Genomic DNA, 22,986 nt, shown 5'->3' with positions numbered 1-22,986 from the left:
ATATATATACATATATATGCATAAACATACGTGTATATGTGCGTATATATATTGGTTGATACTAAAGTATCCGACTTAGTAAATTTCCCGCACCAGTGTAAATATATTACAACAGTCGAGAACACTTATTCAAAAAAATATTCCGCTAATGAAATATAATAATCAATTTTTATATATTAACGGTAATCATGTCTTATTCATCAAAAATATGTAAGCTTTTATTCGAATGGCATTTATTTATTTTATTTTAAAAAATCTTTAATGTTCATATGAACCAATTGTACAAGTATTAAGTTTTATGTAATTGTGAATAATCTATTATGCAGCTGGGTTGTTTAATTTTTTTTTAATCGGCCTAAAACTTTTAAAGACATGTTTAAATATTGTAAATATTTTGAAAGTTGTATCGCAATATAAATTTGACAACAATATGTTTAAATTATGTATTTATTTAAATGTATAACTTTAAAAGCGATCTCCCGAGTTTTTAATTCATTTTATTTTCCATGTGTCATTGTTCTTTATCTATGATCAAAATCTACGCGTTTGTAGTAAAATCTTTATATACGGAATACAATTGCAAATGTATTATGTAGTTAATAAGTAATTGATATGACCGCAAATTCAATTGCAGTTTAGGCAAGGCAGTAGCATAGATTTAATAAATTTCAATTCGTAATTTGTCCGTAATGATGTAAATAAATGAAATGCATAAAGTACTATATACATATAAAAGCATGCGACTAGCGACAAGCCGCTCAAGAAAGACCGACAGCTCTCAAACGGACTTATATAAAAGATCGATAAATCGTCGTCTCATTCAAAACTTTATTAGAGAACGTCTGATTTTCAAATTAATTAAAATCAATAAAATTGTAAATGTACACTTTAATACTCCGTAAGTCTTAATGTTCCGTTCTTCGTTTAATCATTATAAAATTAAGGTATAATATCTTAGGCACTACAATTATAATGAGCAATGAATTTCGTTACCATAAATGTAAAAATGTGTTGTACATAAAATGATCTTACTGAAAAACATGTCGTTACTTTCTGTAAATACATTAAATAATCTAAAAGAAACCATTTATTTTGGTATTCACTTTATTCGTCACGCCGTCATCTTAAATTTCAAAATAAAACTGTTGTTTTAAAATCTCATAATGTGTTAATAGTCGCATTGTTTTTCCTATTGGAAGTTAGTTTCTGAAGTACATAGTGTCGTAATTCATAGTTCAGATTTCGAGTGATATCCTCTTTGTTGAAATATCTTAAGGTTTTATGAATGTTTAGCTGTTACATGTTAGTCACGAAAACAATTCAAACTTTTAGTCATTTAACAGTAGTTTTTTGATCTGAAAAATAAATGTCGTCAATGTTCATTGTTTAAATGTATTAACAGTAAACCCCGAGATAGAGCTTAATGATAATGTAGTAGCGTTTTAAAATTTTATGTATAAAATAATTTTAGTGTAACTTTTTGAAATATGTAACCTAGAAACTGAACTTCAACCAACGTCGCTAAATAAATGTATTTTGTAAATATTTGCTTCACTTTGCGAACTTCACTCGGAGTCTGACGTAGACTGTCTCAATAATCCACAAAAACTTGTGTCTATCGTGCTAGTAATCATTGACGAAGAGTAATAATGGTGGTCCAGTGCGTCTTATATTTCATTGGACATGCATTTGCCACTTTTTATGAGCAATATTATAATTATGTAAGAAATAATCTTTGTAGTCAAAATATGTATGCAATAATATGTATTGTTTTAATTAAAACTATAAAAACTTACATTTTAACGTCTTAAGTGTAATAACGCTAGTAGTTTGGTAAGATTGGATTAATGCTTTTTATTAAATACCACAATGTTTCTACAATTCTACAATAATCGATGATTACGTTTTATCTTTACTATTCCCAATATTTGGAAATATTAATAAAAATTAACATCAAGTTCCTATGTATTTATTTATGAGATTTTTTCACGGTTTTAAACTATTTGTCTAAAGACGTATAGTGAATATTATATCTCTTATTCGAACAAAATTGAACAAATTATTGTTAGTGACCTTTTCCCAGGCGAATGATTTCTTTTGAAAAAATATATTGCCGTTTATAAAATATTCAGTAAATTAAAAAAAAAAACTAAGTACATTTTTCGGAAATAAAATTAAATCAAATTTGTATCCGGTAAAATGATACGAGAACATTTTAGATAAGAGCAGTTTAATTCCAATTTATTTACCAACATTTTTTTAATATTTGCGCACAAACAAAACCATATTTGTCGTATTGATTTACATTACCTTGCTACTGTGATTTGTTTATATTAAACTTAAGAATTCGTCAATGGTTTTTATTGAGTATTCGGAGTATTTAAATTAAAAAGTAATTTTTTTATGTTACTGTGTATTGTATTTCTGACAAATGGAATTTTTACATTATTGTATGTAATTTTATATTCGTAATCAATGTATAGATTTTGGTGCGACTACAAAATCATGTTATTTAGATTTTGTGCTTTGAGCGCATGATTCGATATTGTGTATTTCGTATTAATGAGTGTTGATTATTGTAAGTGTTGTATGGAATTGTAATCAGCTTTATCTTATAAGTCGGTGTTGAATAGAATGGATGTTGTTAATATGTTTGTGTTTAAATATATTTGATCGATGTCTTAGAGCGCGGTCGCGCTGCAATCAACTCTAAGTATATAAAAATAGTAATACCCGTCATTAATTATTCGACCTGTAGTAACGCCCCAATAGTCAATCTTAATACATATATATTCCTTTTAAATAGCGATATGTAGTTTCCGATTCCGATAATTGAGCGTGCAGCTAGTGCAGTATCAATTTCTGTTAAAATTAATTCGAGTACATCGTATGTTATTATAACATATTCTTGTTGAAAATTTAATGTGCCACAATCGCAGAAAGTTATTGGTGTTAGATTTAGAGCCATTGTTGCACGACTCATACCAGTCATTACATTAATTATAATTCAACACTTACATATATTAATAATATTTATACTGTAGACGTATGAACCTAGAATTAAGAGAATCACTTCTTATACCATTACCCGTATAAGTATTATGATCAACAATATTTCCATCGTTTTAAAAAATAGATTGTTAGACTGTAGTCCATAAGCGTAAGTTGTACAAACGGTGTACAGTCTGTAAGTTAGGTCGATGACGCTGGTACTGGCAGAGGAATGCGAAGGAAGAGTAGCTGTAACGCGGGTGTTGTAAATAGTGTACAAGTGGTCATGTAAAATAACAAGTGTTTTCAATGTGCACATAGTCGCCTCATTCATTAATAAATTTTTTAGATCAATTAATCTTTTCTTTGCAATTTATAACCAACCCTATATCTTAACCAGAAAGTGGTACGGCGAAAACTATATGTACAAGGTTAAGATATATGATTATATTTTATGATAACATAAGTCTTTTTCTGAATGAGATTTCAAAAAGGTATATAACCACGATTATTATTCAATAAACTCCCATTCTAAGCCATTTAAGAACATTGACAAAAAACTGAAAATTTGTTATTTAATTTATTATAACAGATATACAACGGTATTAGGAAATTATTGTTATTCTACATCACATCTATTCATGGAAAAGTCTAGCGTCTTGATATAACAAGGTAAAAATTATGATTCATCATGTTAGCCGATAGACGTCCACTGCAAGTCGTAGGCCTCCTCCAAAGATCTCAAAGACCGGTCTTACGCTGCACGTATCTAGCGACTACATGCTACCTTTACTATGCAGTCGGTCCGTCTAGAGCCTACCCACGCCGCGTCTCCGGGCTTGTGGTCGCCATAGCTATACTTAATCCATTTATAGATATTTTTACAAAGAAGTAATTTTAGTCAGTTTATACATTGATGTAATAACATTAAATTTTATGAAGCAAATTATCATTACGTTCAAAACAGTTCGCATTCTCTTTAATTGACATTAATTTTATTCCAGCGGATTAAGATTGAGTATGGAATGCCAAGAATTTAGCTATTATGAAATTCGAAACCTTCGTTTCCAACCGCGTACGGATGGATGGATGCATCGAATGTTGTGACTGTATGCTGAATCCTGTTGAAAGGACAACTTTTCGTTATGAACATCGTGTAGTTATGAGTCATAAATACCTTTTTCGAAATTCGTATCTAGCCGTGCGCCGATGTTTTAAACTCAACCTTCAAAAAAATACAGCTCATTCACATCTTGATAGGCTAACATCACACTAAACCATCACTGCAATTGGAAAATATCGACGTTGTATTTGACTGACTTATTGGATAGCTTTACACACAAACTGGGTCACTGTTTATGAAAATACTGCACGAAAGTAAGAATTTTCTCATCAGTAATTTTTTTTCCTTTAGCGTACCTATGCGGTAAGTTGTTTTGTTTTATCGCCTCTATTAATTTTAAAAATAAATTTAAATAATGACCTGCGCATCTCTTATATGCTGCCGGTCCAAAATTTTCATTTAAAATACGTGACATAATTCTGGATACTTCACTCATTTACCGAGATAAAATATTTTGCTTTCGGACAGTATTTCCCTAATTCTAAACGCCACTTAAAAGACAAGATCTTTTACAAATCTGTTACAAACAAATGAGGTTTAATTGTGCCCGTTAATAGCAAAAATTACATTTGAATCAATATCCATTTTGTTTACTGCTATTACAGGAATTCGATTATTTATATCGCCCATTGCGTTATAATATCAAACCACGATAATTATTCTTATTGAAATGAACATTTTAAAAATGAAATGCGCTAATATGTTTTTTTTATTGTAAGTGCAGCGTGGGTAAGTCCTCCACCATGTGAACCGCGGACATAGCGAGGGTTGAGTAAAGTCGCGGGAGCGGGTAACGCAGGATCATTCATCGCGGCTTTCTTTGGGAAGGGTTTTGGCTTGCAGAGTACGTCTATGGGCTGGTATGTTGTTGATGATGAAGTATGTATTTAGCATACTATTTAGCCTGCATTAAACAAACAATATAAAATGTATTAAACATATTAGTCACGTGTAGAAACGACCACGCATTATTCCGACTCTTATGAATATTGCTAAAACGTACACTACGCACGGAATTCCGTAGACTGTCTCGATATTACATATATTATTTAGAAAAATCCTTTGTTTATACCTATTAATTGCATACAATTTAGAACTAAACTACAAATAACTTAGTTAATAGACTAAATTTAATTTACTAAATATTGCATAAGTAGTAATTTATTTAGGATTTTGCGATACTTATATGCAGCTTACATTCTGCATTGTTCACATTGCTTCACTGGACTTTGCTTTTCTTGACCACCTAATGTCGCTTTACTTAATGAAATCTTTAACTTTCTTTCTTAAGCGTATATTTGTGTTTTGATTGTGTTAGGGTCGTTTAACTCTTAAATTTAAAATTGTATATACTATAAAATTAATGTAATAGTGAAGGTAAACCGCGTTATCAGTAATTTGTTATCAAACTAAATGATACAAAATTTATCGAATGCCAGTTTTATCTCATATTGTTAAACATGTAGGCAGTAAGAGCGGTATGAAGTAGATAGTTACTTTTTAACTTTTTCTATTTATATTAATGGATTGTTAAATTAATTATTTAAAATATTTACTCTCTTATTATTAGAAATGAGCTATTATGAACAAAAGCAAATTAAAATGAAGAAGCAGGTTAAAATGTTGGTAAGTTCATTAAATTTTGTAATTTTTGTGATAGTTAAGATATAAATAAATATTGTTACACAAATATTGTAATGTATGGTTAGTCTGATAATATATATTATTGGATATAAAAAATAGTGAATTTTAAAATTGTGTTTAGAACGTCGTTGGACATGGGACAAGCATTGGGAGTTGGTTCCTATTTTACATTTAATTAAAAAAATTGTTTTACGTTAAACTAGAATTGCTCGGACCTATATAGGACCTCGGAAACATGATATCCGCGCATACATCAAATGAATAATTAATTTTAAAAAACATTTAAACGGCGAGCATGACGAGAATGTTGCGTTCACTGCTCGTATGTACAAAAACATCTACAATTTGTAGTTAAATTCTGATTATGACAGGTTTCTCAGGTCTTCTCTTATTCGGTTCTCTCTTATTATCGGTAATCTCTTAAGATCTCCATATCTGACTTCTTCAGTTGAAAGATATCTTGTCAGATTTAGAAAAGCAGCGACTAGCGCTTTTGGTAACCCGTTCAATACGAAACGTAGGCAGCTACGGAAACAGTCGGAAAGTTAGAGAGCGTTTCCTTGTCATTAGTTACTGAATTCCCTCTAATGAGAGGCATAAACATCATGACTTCTCTAACACATTTCAATATGAATGTCTTCTGGACGAAAAAAAGCGGAATGTCTAGTTGACAACCTGTTGGCACAAAACTATCCAAGCAATATACCAGGAAACGGAGTAGGCTATGAAGTAGACAGGCTAATGCAAAGCACCTCTTTGCACCCTCGTTCCGCTGGTGAAGAGGGACAAAGTTGAATATATTAAAAGTATACTACAACCCCGTAACGCCCATGGAGAATCAATGATAGTGACAACATTTTTCTCAATAAATATCATCCAGATATTAACATTTACACGGCGGCTTCATTCTCACTTAACGAATGGAAATCGTGATTTCTCATACCTTCCAAAACTATCACTGACCACACGTCGTATCGTCACATATTAAGACTCATTTCTGTCAGTACTAGAAATCTCGATCCGCGAACAATTTTGTTTTAATCAAACACTTCTCTACCCATAATGCAACACATGACTGAACACATACATAACAAACAAATTCACGAACGCCATACAAGAACTGTCTTCTCCGACGTGGCTAGAGCTTTCGAAAAAGTCTGACATAATGGACTCGTATATGTGCTATATGAGTGCGGTATGCCTGACATATATATTATAATAAGGAATCTCGGCGCTATAATCTTTAGATATCGCGTCCTGGTCGTGCGGGTATGCCACCAGGATTTTTATTAGGACCAAGTACTAGATACATTCCATGCAAACGACATCTTAAAGTAAAGATAGTTCTATTAACAGACAACACCTTCTTCTGTATATCGCTCGTAAACCCGCAGGTTGATGTCTCCAGATTGCAACCAACGCCCTTACTATTCCGAAAAAAAAGGATCGGAATCAACCGTTTTAAAAAAGCTGCACTTTTCTCCTTCCGCACGAGAATTTATTCATAAAATTCGTTCTAACTCAGGAACTACCCAGTTCCAATAGTTAACAAAGTGGCAGTCTTTAGTTAACAGTTATTTCAGCTTCGGTCCACACGTCATGCCAGTAAGGAATGTCTTCACACTAAGCCGTCTATTCACCGTTAACGACAAAAATAATGATACGATCTTTGCGAATAATACGAGTATTATACTCATAATCTACATGTCTGTAATTCGCTTTACTTTACCACGTACCATCCTTAGACAGGACGCTCCGTGGTACGTGTGTCACACACACAGTTAAATTTTTTTAAAGACATCAAGACAATTCATTGGGGCGTCCACCTAAGCGGCGTAAGAGTTAGGGGTCTCCAAATCGGTTAAAATAAGTAATATAACGATGTAGAATTGCTTTATAGAGGTTTAAGTTAAATGATTTTACCTTTTCTCACTTCCAGCGATTATATTATATATAAATGCCAGACAACATTGTCCATGACAAAAAAATCAATTTAATAAATGCAAAACATCCAAATTTGGTATGCTCCGATATAATTTATGACCAAATCTTGTTCATTTTAAAGTAAAGGATGGGCCGTTATAAAGTTCACTTTTGTTTTAATAAATTACTTTTTGCGTCGAAAACTTCAAGAGCTCAATGAGCACTAACTCCCTGACTTGGTTTAAACAGGACAGGGTCACTCTCCAGCCATGACTGCCGTACGAAAAATTTTCCTAAGAAAAGTTTTATAGTGACGTTGATTGGCCTCGACGAAGTCTTGATTTGTTGCTTTGAGATTTTTTTGGGGGAATATCCCGTTCTGTTCTTGAGCAGAGGCTTTTGTATCTCTTCGGAAAGACTCATTAATTTGAAAGAATAAAAATATTTTTCTAGGCGAAATGAGGGTCGTTCCAATTGTTTAAACTTGCTGATTTATTTTTAAAATCCTCCAGTGTCGCTCGGAAGAATGTTCCTAAATATACACAAGACACGTCGGCGATATATTAAAAAAAATCACATTCCATCCTTTTTCAAAAAAAACTGTTTTTTTTTCACTACTACATTCACCGATTATTTTAACTTCTGAACAAGTTATGTTATTTATTTCTTACATAATATATATTTGACACTAAGTAACTATCATTTGAATAATAAATCTTTATTAAAAATTTTACTCGTACAGAAGAGACTTATTTCTACTTTCACTGGATTAATAAAAATTATAAGCCATATATACATAATTTATGAATCAAAATACAGAAAATTACTTTTGCTAAAAGTTACTTTTAAGCGTAAATTAACCGTCAACGACTTTTTAAAATTCGGTGCATGTTTCGAATGCTACGAATTTAACTAAGCGATTAACTTCCCTCTGTTTAAAAGGTTGGTAATGCCACTCTTAATAGCAACGAAAAACCAAATGCAATACAGAAAATACGGTTTAGCAGAAAGTTAATAGTAACTGCTATTTAAAAATATCTATGTGTATATGTTACTACATTCGTAATGAGATACTGACAACATATTTGTAATATGAACGCGTTACTGTGATAACAATTAGTTTAAAAAATAGATGGATGACGTATTCAATAGTTTTTGAAACAATTATTGAAAAAGAATGTAATATGTCTTAAAGGTCTGCTACCTTTAAGATATATTACATTCTTTTTTCACTATCATAATCCTATGCACTGAATCATCACGATATCTCTGATACCATGACCTATAAGACTTGAAATTTAGTAGAAACAAGAAAAGTCACCGGTTAGAGGACAAGAACACGGAGTTAACTAAATTTCTCTCATAAAGTGGGTTGAGGGGTATTCTTTGAAAAATGCAAACTTTTAAATTCTTCTTTATAGATTTTATAGGTATAAAATTTGTTTAGAAAATTTTTTGGGCATGTCGACAATACCCAATAAAGGATTTTTTGAACTTACACCCACACAAGACATTACGGAGTATAAGAAGCGGGGAACGAACAAATAGTATATCACAGGTTTATATTACCATTTCTTTAATACGGTTTCATATTCGAGATTTAAATAATAAAATGTTTTTATACACTTTAAATCGTGTTTATCATATATTTTTAAGACCAATTAGAAGACTGTATTTGCCGCTAAAAGTGGTGCGTAAGCGCCGAAGTTAGAGAAACTGTTGGAATATTTCAATGTAATAAATAAGCAGAAATAAAATGTTGTGCCGGATTTCGTCATTTAATAAAAACCCGGAAGTAAGTATTTCACTCACAGCGATGAAATCTTGATACAAATTGATAAGTAAAAAGAGTGACATGTCATCGCCGCTTCTCTCCTTTAGAAATTTAACCGTGGAATTACCAGGAAACAGGCAAGAAGCGACTGTAGTGTCTCTGTTTGCTCCGCTATCCACCTACTTGCTTCAGCAATGCTCGTCTAGAACCATAGCAAAGTAAAATTAAAAAAAAAACAGCAAAAATACGAAAGTTGTCGACCTCTTGAAGTTTTCGTTCGTACAGTAATTTCAGTAAGTGTCGTTTAAAAAAAATTCAGCAAAATGCAATAAACAACCATTCTATTTAGAAAAACTACCCGTGTAAACAATACACTGTTAGTTATTTGTCTCAGCGTTAACGTGAATTTCGATTGTTTGCTTTATCATATTTATTAAAGATTTAAACAATAAGAAATTGCCGGAAATAGATAAATGTTTACTAACAAAATTAGTCTTTTTATTTAACTATTAGTGTTTACTGATTAATCGCTAATAAAAGTAGTATGACTGAAGGAAAGCGTCAGGTGAAATAATAACTTGCAAACTAATCATAATTAATGCCAAGAGAACGTAAACATATTAAATATGTGTACTGTTAATCTGTGTCATAAGTTGGTTTATGAAAATTATTAAAAAATATAGCATATCTCCACTTATATTACTAATAAGGGAAAAAATAAAAAGCATTATAAAACAGAAACGTCTACTGTGAGGAAGTCTTGTGTCGGGGGCGTAGTGACCGTGTTTGACTTGTGCTCCTACGAGCGAAAGGAGTTTGTTTTTAATACTACACTACTGTTTGAAAAGACCTTATAATTAAAATTAGTCATAGTGAATTTTTTTTATTTCTAATGTAGTTTTAATCGTAGGCTTCACAATCTTCAAAAGACTATTATTAGACGTCTTTGCAATGGTAATCAATATGTTATTACATAGGATAAATACCAGAATTCTAAATGACGTATTAAATATTACTATGTGAAAAAAAACACATGTTAAAATGTTGAACCGGGTAAATATTATAACACAGTGTTTATACGGCGAACGGAAAACTATATTACATGGTAACGCGTGTTACACGGGCACTCAGTTTCCTTTCAAAGAGCTTTTTCCACGTCGCTATGTATTTAGAATAGAAGTGTATGTGACTATGCTTTTAAAATTTCAATCTGATCCGGATTGCAGAGAGCTTTTCATGAAAAATTTCGGACACTGAATTTTAACTTCGATGCTACAAGTGGATAGTACTATATTGTTTACATAGTAATTAAGGTTAGGTTAAATGATAGTTGAATCGTTAATAGTACTTAAATAATTTTAAAATTTGAACAAAGATAAATATGAATGCTCATTGAAAGTTTTAAGTAAAAATTAACTTTACAATTTAAATACACGTTTAAATAACAATAGAAAACGTATGCTAAAAGCATTAATTACAGAAATTTAACATAGGTATTTGTACTATTACAATTACGTAAACGTAACGTAAAATATATAAAGCATGATTGGTTCATATAAATATAAAGGCTTTAAAAAGGTGAATGTTTAGCTTATACCGTAGACTGCCACAAGAATCAACAAATCTGTTCTCGGTCAACTTCGAATAAAGACTAGGCTTTCCACCAACTGCTACAAACCAAACCTCGGCTACTTCGGCGGCAACCAAAGGATCTAAATAAGCTGGTTGTCGTTGGAAAAGTAGAGATAATGAGGCCAACAAGGCGATCACCAACCCGGTGGGCGGACTCTGCAAGGGGAATGACGAGCCTTAGAATGACGGAAGCAATCGGAAAAGTAGGTCACAAAGATCTGTGGAGGCATCTCGTCGAATCCTCAACCTAGGCTTTCCAGGAAGGGCGCGACCTTCAGCAATGAAGATAAACGAGCAAGAAAAAAAGAATATAGTTTATATACTGTCAATTAATATATGATACACTCTGCCTAAAATATATAATATTTGTTCTAGAATGAATAAATACCGTAATGATAACGGTAGAAAGCGTTATAAAAATTTGTATTACTACATATTAATATTAATTATTGTTGATTACTGCAGAGTTTGTACTATCAGAAGGCACTTTCCTATCGCATTACCATAGGAGAATTAAATTAATGTAGGATCTTTCAGTTTGTGATCACTTTATAAATAATGATTAAAAACATGGTTAAAGCTTTTGAAATTTTTTCAAACAAATGAAAGATATGTTCCCCTTTAAAACTTTTATATGTAATAATCACGCATTATATAAAAGTTTTTGCATTTAATGTCTCAGTTCAAATAATCTCAGGCACAGTTAATTTTTGGTTTTTACGGCTAAAATAGACTAGGTAACGAAACATAAAATACCTGTGCCATTTGTGTATAAAGTTGAAATAAATTTTAAGAAACTTAAGGAAAGTGTATCGTAATTAATACTTTTTAAAAAGATTTAGTTGTGAACGTTTAAATATATGCAATAAGCAACATTACAATCTAGTAGTTTACATATTATTTACTCTGTGGCGAGTCGTCGTTGTGTAGGGCGCGATTGCGCATGTGCCAGTTCCTAAACGGGCGTGCGGTGCATCGCGAAGGCGGCAGAGTACGGCCACGCTTACGTGTGTCTTGATCGACCCAGTACCGCGCCAGTAAAGCTTGTCAGCCGCTGCCTTGCGGCGATCCGCCCCGCCATGCAACCCCCGCCTAGAAAGGTAAGTCCACCGATTCTCTCCACTAGGCTACAAATAAATATTCGATTGATATTGAATATATTTATTACCGCGAAACTACTATGTACTTGATTGAGTGTAGTAAGATCGCGAATCATACATCGAACAGTGTATCAACATTTCAAGTTTTTCGTTATATATATTATTATATAACTATAAAAAGAGTTTTGCCTGTCGTTAATATATTTCGTTATTAACTTTCAAGATATTAATACATTTTCTTTAATTGAATAATAGCCATATGTTATTAAATTTCTGAATTAAGATTGAAGTTTAGATTTATAGGTCTAGTAAAGATTTCATTACAAATTCGAGTAATAATGACTTTAATGAACAGGAGATGAGTGGTTCTGTTTTTTAGAGTTAAATAAATCTATTACTTTTGTCACCGATTCCTTTTAAAAATGTTTTTTTGTTTGGTAACAAATATTACGTAAAAAGTAAAATCTATAGTTAGAATAGGAATTCAATGAGCGGAAGCGTGTCATAACATGAGGCTTCTTTCGCTTTCCTGTTCATTTTCTGGTATTTCAATAACTCGAATGAAGAAATAGTCGATGTTAATTTAAAAACGTTTTTAGTTGTTACTGTCAGAGTAGGTTTAAAAAACATTGTTCTTCAAGTATATTTTGTATATTTCATAAATTTACATTTTTAATATAATAATAACATTACTAGTTAATATAATAAAAATAAGACCGTGTCGTGAAAAAGTATATTTAAGCTTTTTCGCCATTGTCAATTGGCTGGCTAATTTTCGTGATGCTAATTTAATGAAAATCCAGTAGAACAGTTAGCGTCTTACGCCTGCCTGTACTGAAACAAGTAGTTTTAAATTTGTATTATATTATAATAATAGACCCATTACTTTATTATTTTACATACTTTATGATTGAGTTTCACAGTATTGTAACGGTTTTTTCATTAAGATAAATCGTTAATAAGACGCTGAAGAATTATTTATCTCTTACAAAAATTATAAGGATATTTCATTTGTACTCGTAACAAATAACGGAAAGCAAAACATCTTAGGACTCATTTTAAAAAGGACGCCAAAATTTAATTTATGCAATTATAAGATACGTGTTTGATAGATAACAAAAATTAAATTTAAAAATTCACGGAAGCTTCCGAGAAATGTTACAGTTAAATAGATGGAGGAAATGATCATACATTTTTGAAATCCGTAAACCATCTACTTATTTTAGTGCCTGATAGCAAGTGTCGACGGTAAAATAAAACATCTATGTTTCCTTCTGAAAATGGTGATGATTTTAATGACATGATATTTTAATTGTATAGTAAACAGAGTTATTAACAACATGTTTAAGAAAATTGAGAGGAAATGAATTAATTTGTAATATTTGTTTACAGTTCGGTAAATTGCAAATATTAATATTTACCGAAAAGTTGATTCGTCTATAGGCATACCGTATTCGCTTACGCTCTCGCGTCTTACTATCGCGTTTCATTGTTTTTATGTTCAAAAATTCACATCCGGGCTGCTACGCTTCGGTGGCACTACGCTGTAAAAACTATTATATATTTTTATAATAAAGGTGAATAAGTAACAAATATTTACCTAATTCAATAATTGTTTGTGCAGAGGCGGATTGGACTTGTCATAAATTAGTAGTTAGCGTGTAGTGAGTTTAATCTCATAACTAAGAGTGTAGTGTCAATAGTTAGTCTTTTTTTACGTTAAATTCAATATCTCATAGTTCGGATTGGAAAACGATTATCTGTGTGTTTAATTAGTGTACCGATCGGTGCAAGAAAGTAGGCGCAATTAATTTTTTAAAAACTTTTCAGTTAAATATTAGTTTATCTATTATTGCATATTCTTGAAATCAACATAACTCTTTTTCGTGTATTTTCGAGTTTCGTCTCCTTTTGTGTCCGATTAAGTTCAAAGCCTGTTCTAACGTTTCTTCATGTACTTTTACCACAAATGGTATGGTATCCCGAAGATCACTTCAATTTATTATAGCTTGACCACCATCGTTCTTGAAGACTTTCAATAAACCTTTGGTAAAGGTAAAAAACGTATAGATTTAATTTCATTGAAGTGTCTTGAAATAAAGTACCAGCGAGTAGCCGATATCTATAATTAGAAGTTTTAGTTTTATTTATTATAATGTTAATTCTACTAAGTTGTTCCTTTGCTTAATTTTAATAGTGGGCCAGATAAATGTTTTAAGTTTGGTGGAATGGATTTATTTAGTTGCTTGTTTTTTAGTGATGGCCACCAATACCAATAGTCATCATCACTTGCCGAGCAAAGTGATGATGTAAACTTTATGAGTAAGTCTGTTAAATATTTAAAAGATATCCTTTTGTAATATCAGCGATACTAGTAGCGAGTTCGCCTACTTGATTTCTTGACTTTTAATGTTAACTTCTTGTAGAGAAACTTGCATCTTCTGCTTCATTTCACCTAAAAGACGCCCACGCCGGCTTAGGCCTCCCACAACAACGAAAGCCATGATGACTGGTTCTGCGCTGCTCACATCCAGCGACGTCTCGCGACCTCGACTATGTCGTCGGCCTACCTAGATGGGAGCCTTCCCATACCGCGTCTACCGACTCCTGGTCGTCACACGAGCGGTGTGTTCCGCCTACTGACAATTCCGAATAAAAATTCTTGGACGTGCGTCTATTCTTATCTATTGATTTCAGATCGGGAAATAGGTATATCTACAATGTTTTATTTAACCGTTTAGGAATCGTTCGAGTCGGATTAGGCTCATGAGTTTCGATCGTAGCACACGGTTCCTAAACACAACATATAATTTTCTTTGCGACTATTGTTTTGGGCGCTTAAAAACTGAAGTTGACATGCAAAAATTAATACGTCTGTCATTTTTAGTATTAGGAATTTAAATTGTACTCGAATTTAATATTTAGAAAGGTACTCAATAAATTCACTTCTTCTTCGGGTTCCTCACGAAATTGCTTTATATATTCCTTAATACCTTAAACATTAACTCAATTTTTATCAACCACTTTTCAATTATAATTTCTTTGTTGTATATGTAGTTAACTTTTTCTGGTTACCTCAGTTACTATAATTTTTACCCGTACAATTTAGTTGAACTGAAGAGTGCGTTGCGTTGGTCGTTTAATGGTTGGATAAAATAAGGCTGTGCATTGTTAGAAGAAAACGCTGTCTTCGCTCGGGACAAGAGTACTCCTGCACTACAACGCCTTTAAAACAAGTTTTTCATGAAAAAAATATTTAAGTTTTTTTACTAAATATGCAGCTCGAAATTCTGTAATGGAAAAGGTGCTATGAAATTTTTAATTACAAGTAACGTATTTTAAATTTCTTTCATCGTTTATCATCGTTTCAGCTCATAGACGCCCACTGTAAAGCAAAGGCCTCTCCCAAAGGTATCTATGGGAGATATACCATAATCGACTACGCTTGGCAGGCGGGTTGGCGGTCGCAGTATGGTATTTTGGTACGCAAAGGACGCTTCTGACCATCCTTTGAAAACTTGTTTGTGAACAATCCCATATAACTATTGCACAAAGTGTAAATTATATATAAGGCCTAGAAATCGAAGCCGCGGCCTACGATCGCCTGTATTCACCGTTTGTGATTAACACAAATTGCCCAAGATCCATAACTGTATAGTTAGACCACCCAAACTTAGCTTGGTTCTCTAAATATACATTACGTCGGTACTTCGACACTGTCAACAATGATCCGCTAATCGTAGCCGCCGCCTTCAAGCCGTTTCAGTTAGGCAAATGATGCCACAACATAGCTCAGAAATTATTAAATACTCGTCATAACTAGATCACACGCCTTTATTGCCAGCCAATATGGTTCACTACATACTTGCTATATCAGTGTAATATAAAGTTGCTGGAGTTTCTTCCAACACTTTTCCTCGCATCGCATAAGCTTTTTAAACTGGTTATTTTTATCGACAAGAAAAAAACCTTCGCGCCGTAATGGCCAGTGTTGCGTGAGATATCCGCCTAAACGATCTTAGAGAGTGGTAGCTTCTCAACCCGGTACTTAAATAATGTAACTGTAAAACTCTACGTTAAGCGCTCTTTGCGCTTTGCTTTTAAAAACGGAGTTCATGCTGTTGAAATTGTAAGGTGAACAGCTTTTGTCATGACGCGTATTCGTGATTAATTTTTTCCTTACATTTTTCTATAACATTCACATACTTATCTACTGGTTGACACTGCAACGCCTTAGATTGACTGATAGAGAATGCCTATATTCACCATTAAACAAGTTGCATGAACATTGAATGGATAATTAAACTAATTAATGATCGAGAGACTGACTTTTTTACAGGCATTTTTCTTCTGTCTCAAAGTATCGATGATTTGTCTTATTATCTTATTATTAAATCCTTTTTCACCATCAATACCAACTTTAGATACGATATTAAATTTATGAACTCAAGCGAGTAATAATTATGAAAAAAATAATATTGGCAAAAAAGACACATAATGAGATAAAATTTATTTACACTTACATTATTTGAAGTTAAGATGAAAAAATTATGTTATTGCAGTTTCATCTAGAAACAGATGAGAGTCAGTTAAAATGTCTACAAAATGATGTCAGAACGATATTGAATGTAAAGGTCCTACATGATTAGAATGCTCAGATACAAAACTTCCTATTATTTTATGGTGTGATCTTACGTCATTAAACTTAATATAAAAAAAACAGGCGAGAGTATTTCCAACCTTTCATGTAACAAAGGAGAAAAACACTTTGTTAACAAAGAGTGGGATTAAAGGTATCGCCACCGGGTACCCGATGTTGTAAAGAGATTATTCTTATATGCGAACTACATCGAACTATATATTGAACGTAAGAAGATTATCTTCTATCTGTTGAATAGAAAAAGAATCACAGCTGTCCGTCAAATTGTAAGATGTAATATTAGATAAATACCCTTCATAATAGCTTATATTTTGTTACAGCCTCCTGAAGTCGCACAAGACCCTATGAGGAAAATAATACCATTGTTAATATACACAATGATAAACAGTCCAAAAAATGTTCACTATAATGTTTCTACATTATTTTATTCTTTCCATATCTCTGTTTTCTTTTTAGAATTTTAAATTACTTTTAATCGACGTTGTTTAAGTTTAATTGAATAGGTCAGAAGCTAAACCTTATTCATATCAGAATCAAGATCCGTAATTTATAAAAATTTGATATGGGTATAATATTATAACTAGAAAATTAAAATAATTTTATAAGAATGAAATTAGATATAGACAAACAGGAGGTATATATCCAAAGACAAGAATTTAATTCTACGGTGTTACAAAAGGAAACCTACTTTGATATTTTTAGAACGAAGGAGAAGCAAGAAAGGTGATGTATAGAAGAATACTAATATGCCAGAGGAATAAGAGATATTGAGAAGAAAAATACAGGAATGTGTGAAGGAGATAAGGAGAGTAGTAAAAAAATAAAAACAGATTTGAAAATATTATTGATTTGTAAAAAACTCTATTCCTTCCAAGATAAGGGAACAGGACGAAAGGTTCCTAATAGCGGGGGTCGTAAAAAAAACCTTATTTATATCTAAAGCCGTGAAATTGGAAGGCTTTTAAAAATGCTCTAAACATTTCTTAATTAATTATAAAATCCCTTTCTACTAGCACGTATTTCAATAATTAGATCATTTCGTGTAATTTTTAACATGTGGTTTATGTAGCAGTTATATTCAAAGAAACGCTGCGTGCTAATAATAAATATGTTTGGATCGAATCAAGTACATTACAACAAAGTAACCAGGTTTCTCCGAATTCAGCCATAGGACGTCTTCTGCGGGACATAAACTTCCTCCATAGAACTCCAATAGGATCGGCCGAAAGCGCCTCGCATCAAGCGTCTTAAGACTATTTTAAGTATTTAAGTATCCTGTACAAATGAACAATTTTCCAATTTATGTTGTGTTATTAATCTACTTAAAATATTTTGCATAATTTATACGAACGAACAATTTGAAGAAATTGGGTAATATTACGATTATTCAAATCAAGTCTTTTGCGGCCCCATATATTCATAATTTCACATACATTTCGAGTAAACAAATCATATCTGTAATAACTTTCATGAATGTTTTAATATAACAAAAATATAAAAGGATGGTGCGATTTAGTCCAGGGGCGGATAACCTTTTTTTATCGACATTTCAAATTTCTTTATTTCTTATTAGTATTTAAGATTGTATTCATGTTATAATTACAATATATGTTAAAAAAAACTCGGGCTGCCTAAAATTTTAAAGTGGCCTCCATGCTGCTCAAAGTTGCTTCAAGTTGATTTACTTTATTCAATTCATATTTTAGTAGAATAAAATTTTACGAAATAACCAATGCATAGACAACAACATAACTTCTGTGTTAATTATTTCGCTAAATATGATACTTTTTTATTCTAACGCAATGGACCGATCCATAAGGTTAGATTGGAAAAAAATCGAGAATTAATTTTGATTAATTCGTAATTTTTCACTCTTACACACATATAATGATTTAACTTTTCATTTGTCAAGTTTATTTTATTCTGGCTTATATCAAGCAAGTTCTTCAGGCAAAATGGCAGGGTTTAATAGCATAAACTGTTTAATAATTTAAGTGGAGTACCTAGAAAGTTAAGAGGGTTTATAGTTGGCTTCATTTTGTGCTAACTTTAGTCACAAAGGCATGACGCAGTATTATTGTATTAACAAGTTAGTTCGTTGTCTCTTTACTTACATATTAAAGTAATATAGATTACTTGTAATGGCCGAGAAAACTAATACGAATAGTTTTGAATAATATTAAAGAACACAAAAATATGAAGGTCCTTTCTTTACTAAATTTTTAAAAAAAATAATGTGCTTATCTGTGCTTAAAAAAGACAGCTTTGATTATGTATTATGTACTTTTAATGCAAACTATAAATAAATGTTAAGGTACATGTATAACACCTTAAAAATATAGTATAATGTAATAAATTTAATATTATACCCAAAATATATTAATATTAAAAATCATTAGTGCATAATTTTGGTTACATTATCGCCGCGTATTATTCAGAATCTCGTCCGCCAGATGGATACATTATAGGCATCTAATTACCATATATATTCACAAAAAAAATCCAATGAAACTTGGGCAACTCGTTGACATCGTCCAAACTTCCAGAACCACTAAATTTTAAGATTTCGCCCCGACATTTATACGAATTCTTGTTTAAAAATTTTGGCAATATATTTGAAATCGTCGCAGTTTTGACGTACTTGATAATTTTATGTTTTTAATCATTTAATTTTCCATTTTTTTATGAAATATTTTAAAAATTAATCTATTTTAGTCAATTCAGAACAATTTTGACGTGCTAAAACTGTTTAACCTTCATTTTTTCGTATAGACGAAATGTTTTAAAATAAAAACAAACTGGAGAATTGTATTACAGTACAATTTTTACTGAAGAATAAGTTCGACGAATCTTCTTACCCTGTACATACTTATTGGCGACAACTTCATTCAAAAATTTTTTCAATTAAAAACCAAAATATCTGTTTTTTTTTAAACAATTAATTTTAATGTATTTGTTCTGCTAGATTTTCACGTAATATGAAAGGAAAAAGTTTTCAAAGTAGAATCTATCGAGAGGAAAATGAAATCAGAAGCGGAAAGGCGACAGTTTTTCATGACATTCCCTGATAAGCCTCGCCACCCCTTTTACCGCTTCCATCTCCGTCTTCATCCTACATCCGCCTCCCATCAGAACTATTTTTGTATAAAATGCACATAAGTAAAAATAGACAAGCCTACTTGTTTAGGTTATTATTTTCAATGTTGTTTTAATTTTCTCCTATTACATAGGGTGGTTCTATAGGTGTAGGAGATTTAAAGTCTAGCTCATTTGTTAGCAAAAAACTTTTACATCTATTTTATCATTTTATTTTTCATTAAAACTTATGATCCTGTATATAATAAGACATACTGTAATATGGTTTTATTTAAACTATTTCTGAACTGAAATGATAAATTTTACAATGCGTCTTAATCTCCTCTCATCAGGAAAAGTATGGGAACCATTTTCCTGGAACAATAAAACAAGTGAACTTCTACGTCCTTCCTGATCATATTTTATCAAAGTAGATTTAATCCTAACAGTCACTTTGTATCACTTCAAGTCCACCACTAACGTTGTTAAAAATAAAATAATGCACAAGAGTATGAACCGAAGCGCACATTTTACGTTGAAAGCAATTCGTGTCCTTTGTAAGACCGCAATTTGCTACGAGACCGTAACGCAATTGCGCGGTTTTCATTGATTACCTTTATATTACACTGGACAAGTATGCCCAAAGTACACAACAAAGTTTGTTCTTATATTTTACATAGACTTTGTGTTTGTCAAAATTTATTGATGGACTTTAAGTTGGTATATGTTCCACGGGTTTTAATGTAAAAAGTTTTTGGATATATCTTGACAAAGCAAAATTTCGATGAGTATTAATTTATTACTATAAAAATTATTTAAATATTTTAATTAATTAATTTAAACGACAAAACTCATCGGTTAACGTAATTCCAAAATTTTGTTGCTTTTAATAAAGTTTCCTTTAAAAACAAGCTATCGGGGATTTTCAAGTGTTCAATAAAATGACAATAAACCACGTTATTATGTTATTTTAATAAAAACTTGCATGCAATTAATTCTTTTATAAGCTTGTTTGGTCTTTAAAAAAATAAATAAAAAATGGAAATATTCGACAACTTGTAAACATGCCACTACATAGGTATTGAAAATTGCCAATAGCACAATTAGCAATTTGTAAAATTCTGTATTCATTTTGTAATTCTTTTATATCTTCTTTGAGCCAATAACAAAGTATCGGACCTGAAATGGAAAAATGAAATTAGTGCGCGATGCAAAAGCTGATGTAGCGTAGAAAAGTTTTTATTGTGTTTTAGCCGTTCGAAAGCTTTTAGCTTAAACATTGAATGCTATTAAATGACCATTTGCGGAACAGTGATGCTGTGAAAGATATATGTAACATTTTTAGTGAAAGTTAAAATTTATAACTACAAACATTACGAATATTTGTTTCAAGTTTTTCTAAATTAAAAATCTGTTTATTAGAGAAAACAATAGTACCATGGATATCAAAATTGAACTTTTTGTGATAAATTTATTTATTTTTAACACGTTGTGGTTTTTTTTCGAATATTTCGGAGTTGATTCATTTCACGAAACCTCGTAATTTCTAATTTAGGTGTAAATCGCCTTAGAAATTGGTCTTTACAAACATGTAGGAACTACAAAAAATATTAAGAATATATTTGGGCGCCATTAAAACAGCGGGTTTTGGTAAGATCCCCAAATAAGCTGCTATTAATTCACGAAAGTGAACAAGAATGATTGACTAGTATGACTGTCACCTCATCGATATTCTTTAATTTGTTTGAAAATATTTGGAGTATTTATTGATGTACGATCCAAATAACTACTCTGTACCATGAATTCCGACATATACCAAGAATCGAATTTGTTGTTGTTGCCTCAATAAGTTACAGCTACGGATTGACATATACAAACTTTTAAGAGTTTATAAGTTCTAATTATTAATTTAAAAATGTCAACACTAATAAAAGAAATGTCAAATTATTAAGGAATACAACATGGTGATTGTCTGGTGTGTTTTAAATGTCCGTAGCTTTAAATTAAATAGAAATAAGACACATCCATTACAGCTACCATCCATAGAATAGCAGTAGACAGACAAAACGAGGAGTTTACTTTACTATTTGTCGAATGTTTATGTTTAACTAATAATAGACTTCTATTTCGAGTACAAAGGGCCTGTGGTTAAGTTATTATGTATGAAACACTGCTGCGGGCGCTCTCATTAATTTTGCAGTGAATGGCAGAAATCGACAGCACGGTGTCGTTAATGTCATCGTTAATGTACATGGTAATGGGATCTGTCACCCACGGAATCCTCCGCATATACCGGACAAAGACTGGCAGTCCGTTTATACAGCAGAGATAAGTCTTATTTATCTAACTTTTTAGTACTGAATATAATATCGACCTATAATCATAGGAGCCTTGCGCTGGGCGTCTATTGGTCGACATGCAGTCATAAATTAAAAAAAATATTGAAATATATGAATATGTCCATGTTTGTATAGTTCGCGGCCAATCATTTCTTTTTTTTTAATTAAATTCCTTTCGAGTACCGTTTCAGTTTTAATATGATGTAATTATTTTCGTTTCCTTAATAGTATAGTAAATTAAGTTGCTATGTTATAAAAAACATCTCTTTTGTGCCTCTACTTTTCACGTTGTCTTCGAATAGATTTACTTATTTACACGCTTAATAATTTTCTTAAGGGTTATCGTGTATTATAACTAAGCTTTCGAATATAAAAAAAATTGTTGAATTAAACTCAATTTTTTTCCGATTTTAACATAGATGTTTAAAATAAATATTCTCTCTAATCTGCAAATATTGAATAAAACAACATAAACAGCAGACAAATTTAAATATAACAATAAAATAAAGTAATAATTATTTGTTATATCAGGTTGTGGAACTTTGTAACGCCACCATTTTTTTTAATGGCCGATGTGTGTAAGCGTACTGTACAATTAGTTCAGTGTATTGTACAATCTCCTGTTTCGGCGTATCGAAATCCATCCAAAGCCCTTTTTATTTAGTACAACTAACCCTTCTGTCGCCGACACACCAAGAATCCAAACAGGATTTAATAACATTATA

General features: G+C 31.5%; 1 protein-coding gene across 1 annotated transcript in view; it reads left to right on the top strand.

Annotated features, from left to right (window-relative positions):
- Positions 1-5,706: 5,706 nt before the first annotated feature.
- The window catches only part of nwk (nervous wreck), a 44,281-nt gene continuing 27,001 nt past the window's right edge, over positions 5,707-22,986 (top strand). Inside the window, exon 1 of the mRNA XM_068763917.1 lies at positions 5,707-5,740. Within this exon, the coding sequence (XP_068620018.1) occupies positions 5,717-5,740 (24 nt within the window). The 5' untranslated portion in view covers positions 5,707-5,716. The remainder of the gene's footprint in view (positions 5,741-22,986) is intronic.

This window comes from Battus philenor, unplaced genomic scaffold (assembly GCF_028537555.1).
Source record: "Battus philenor isolate CCGP_79_NKW_IND1 unplaced genomic scaffold, ilBatPhil1.0.hap1 SCAF_1, whole genome shotgun sequence".
Lineage (NCBI taxonomy): Eukaryota > Metazoa > Arthropoda > Insecta > Lepidoptera > Papilionidae > Battus > Battus philenor.
Note: the sequence above shows the minus strand (reverse complement) of the source record. Positions and strands in the feature narration are given on the sequence as shown.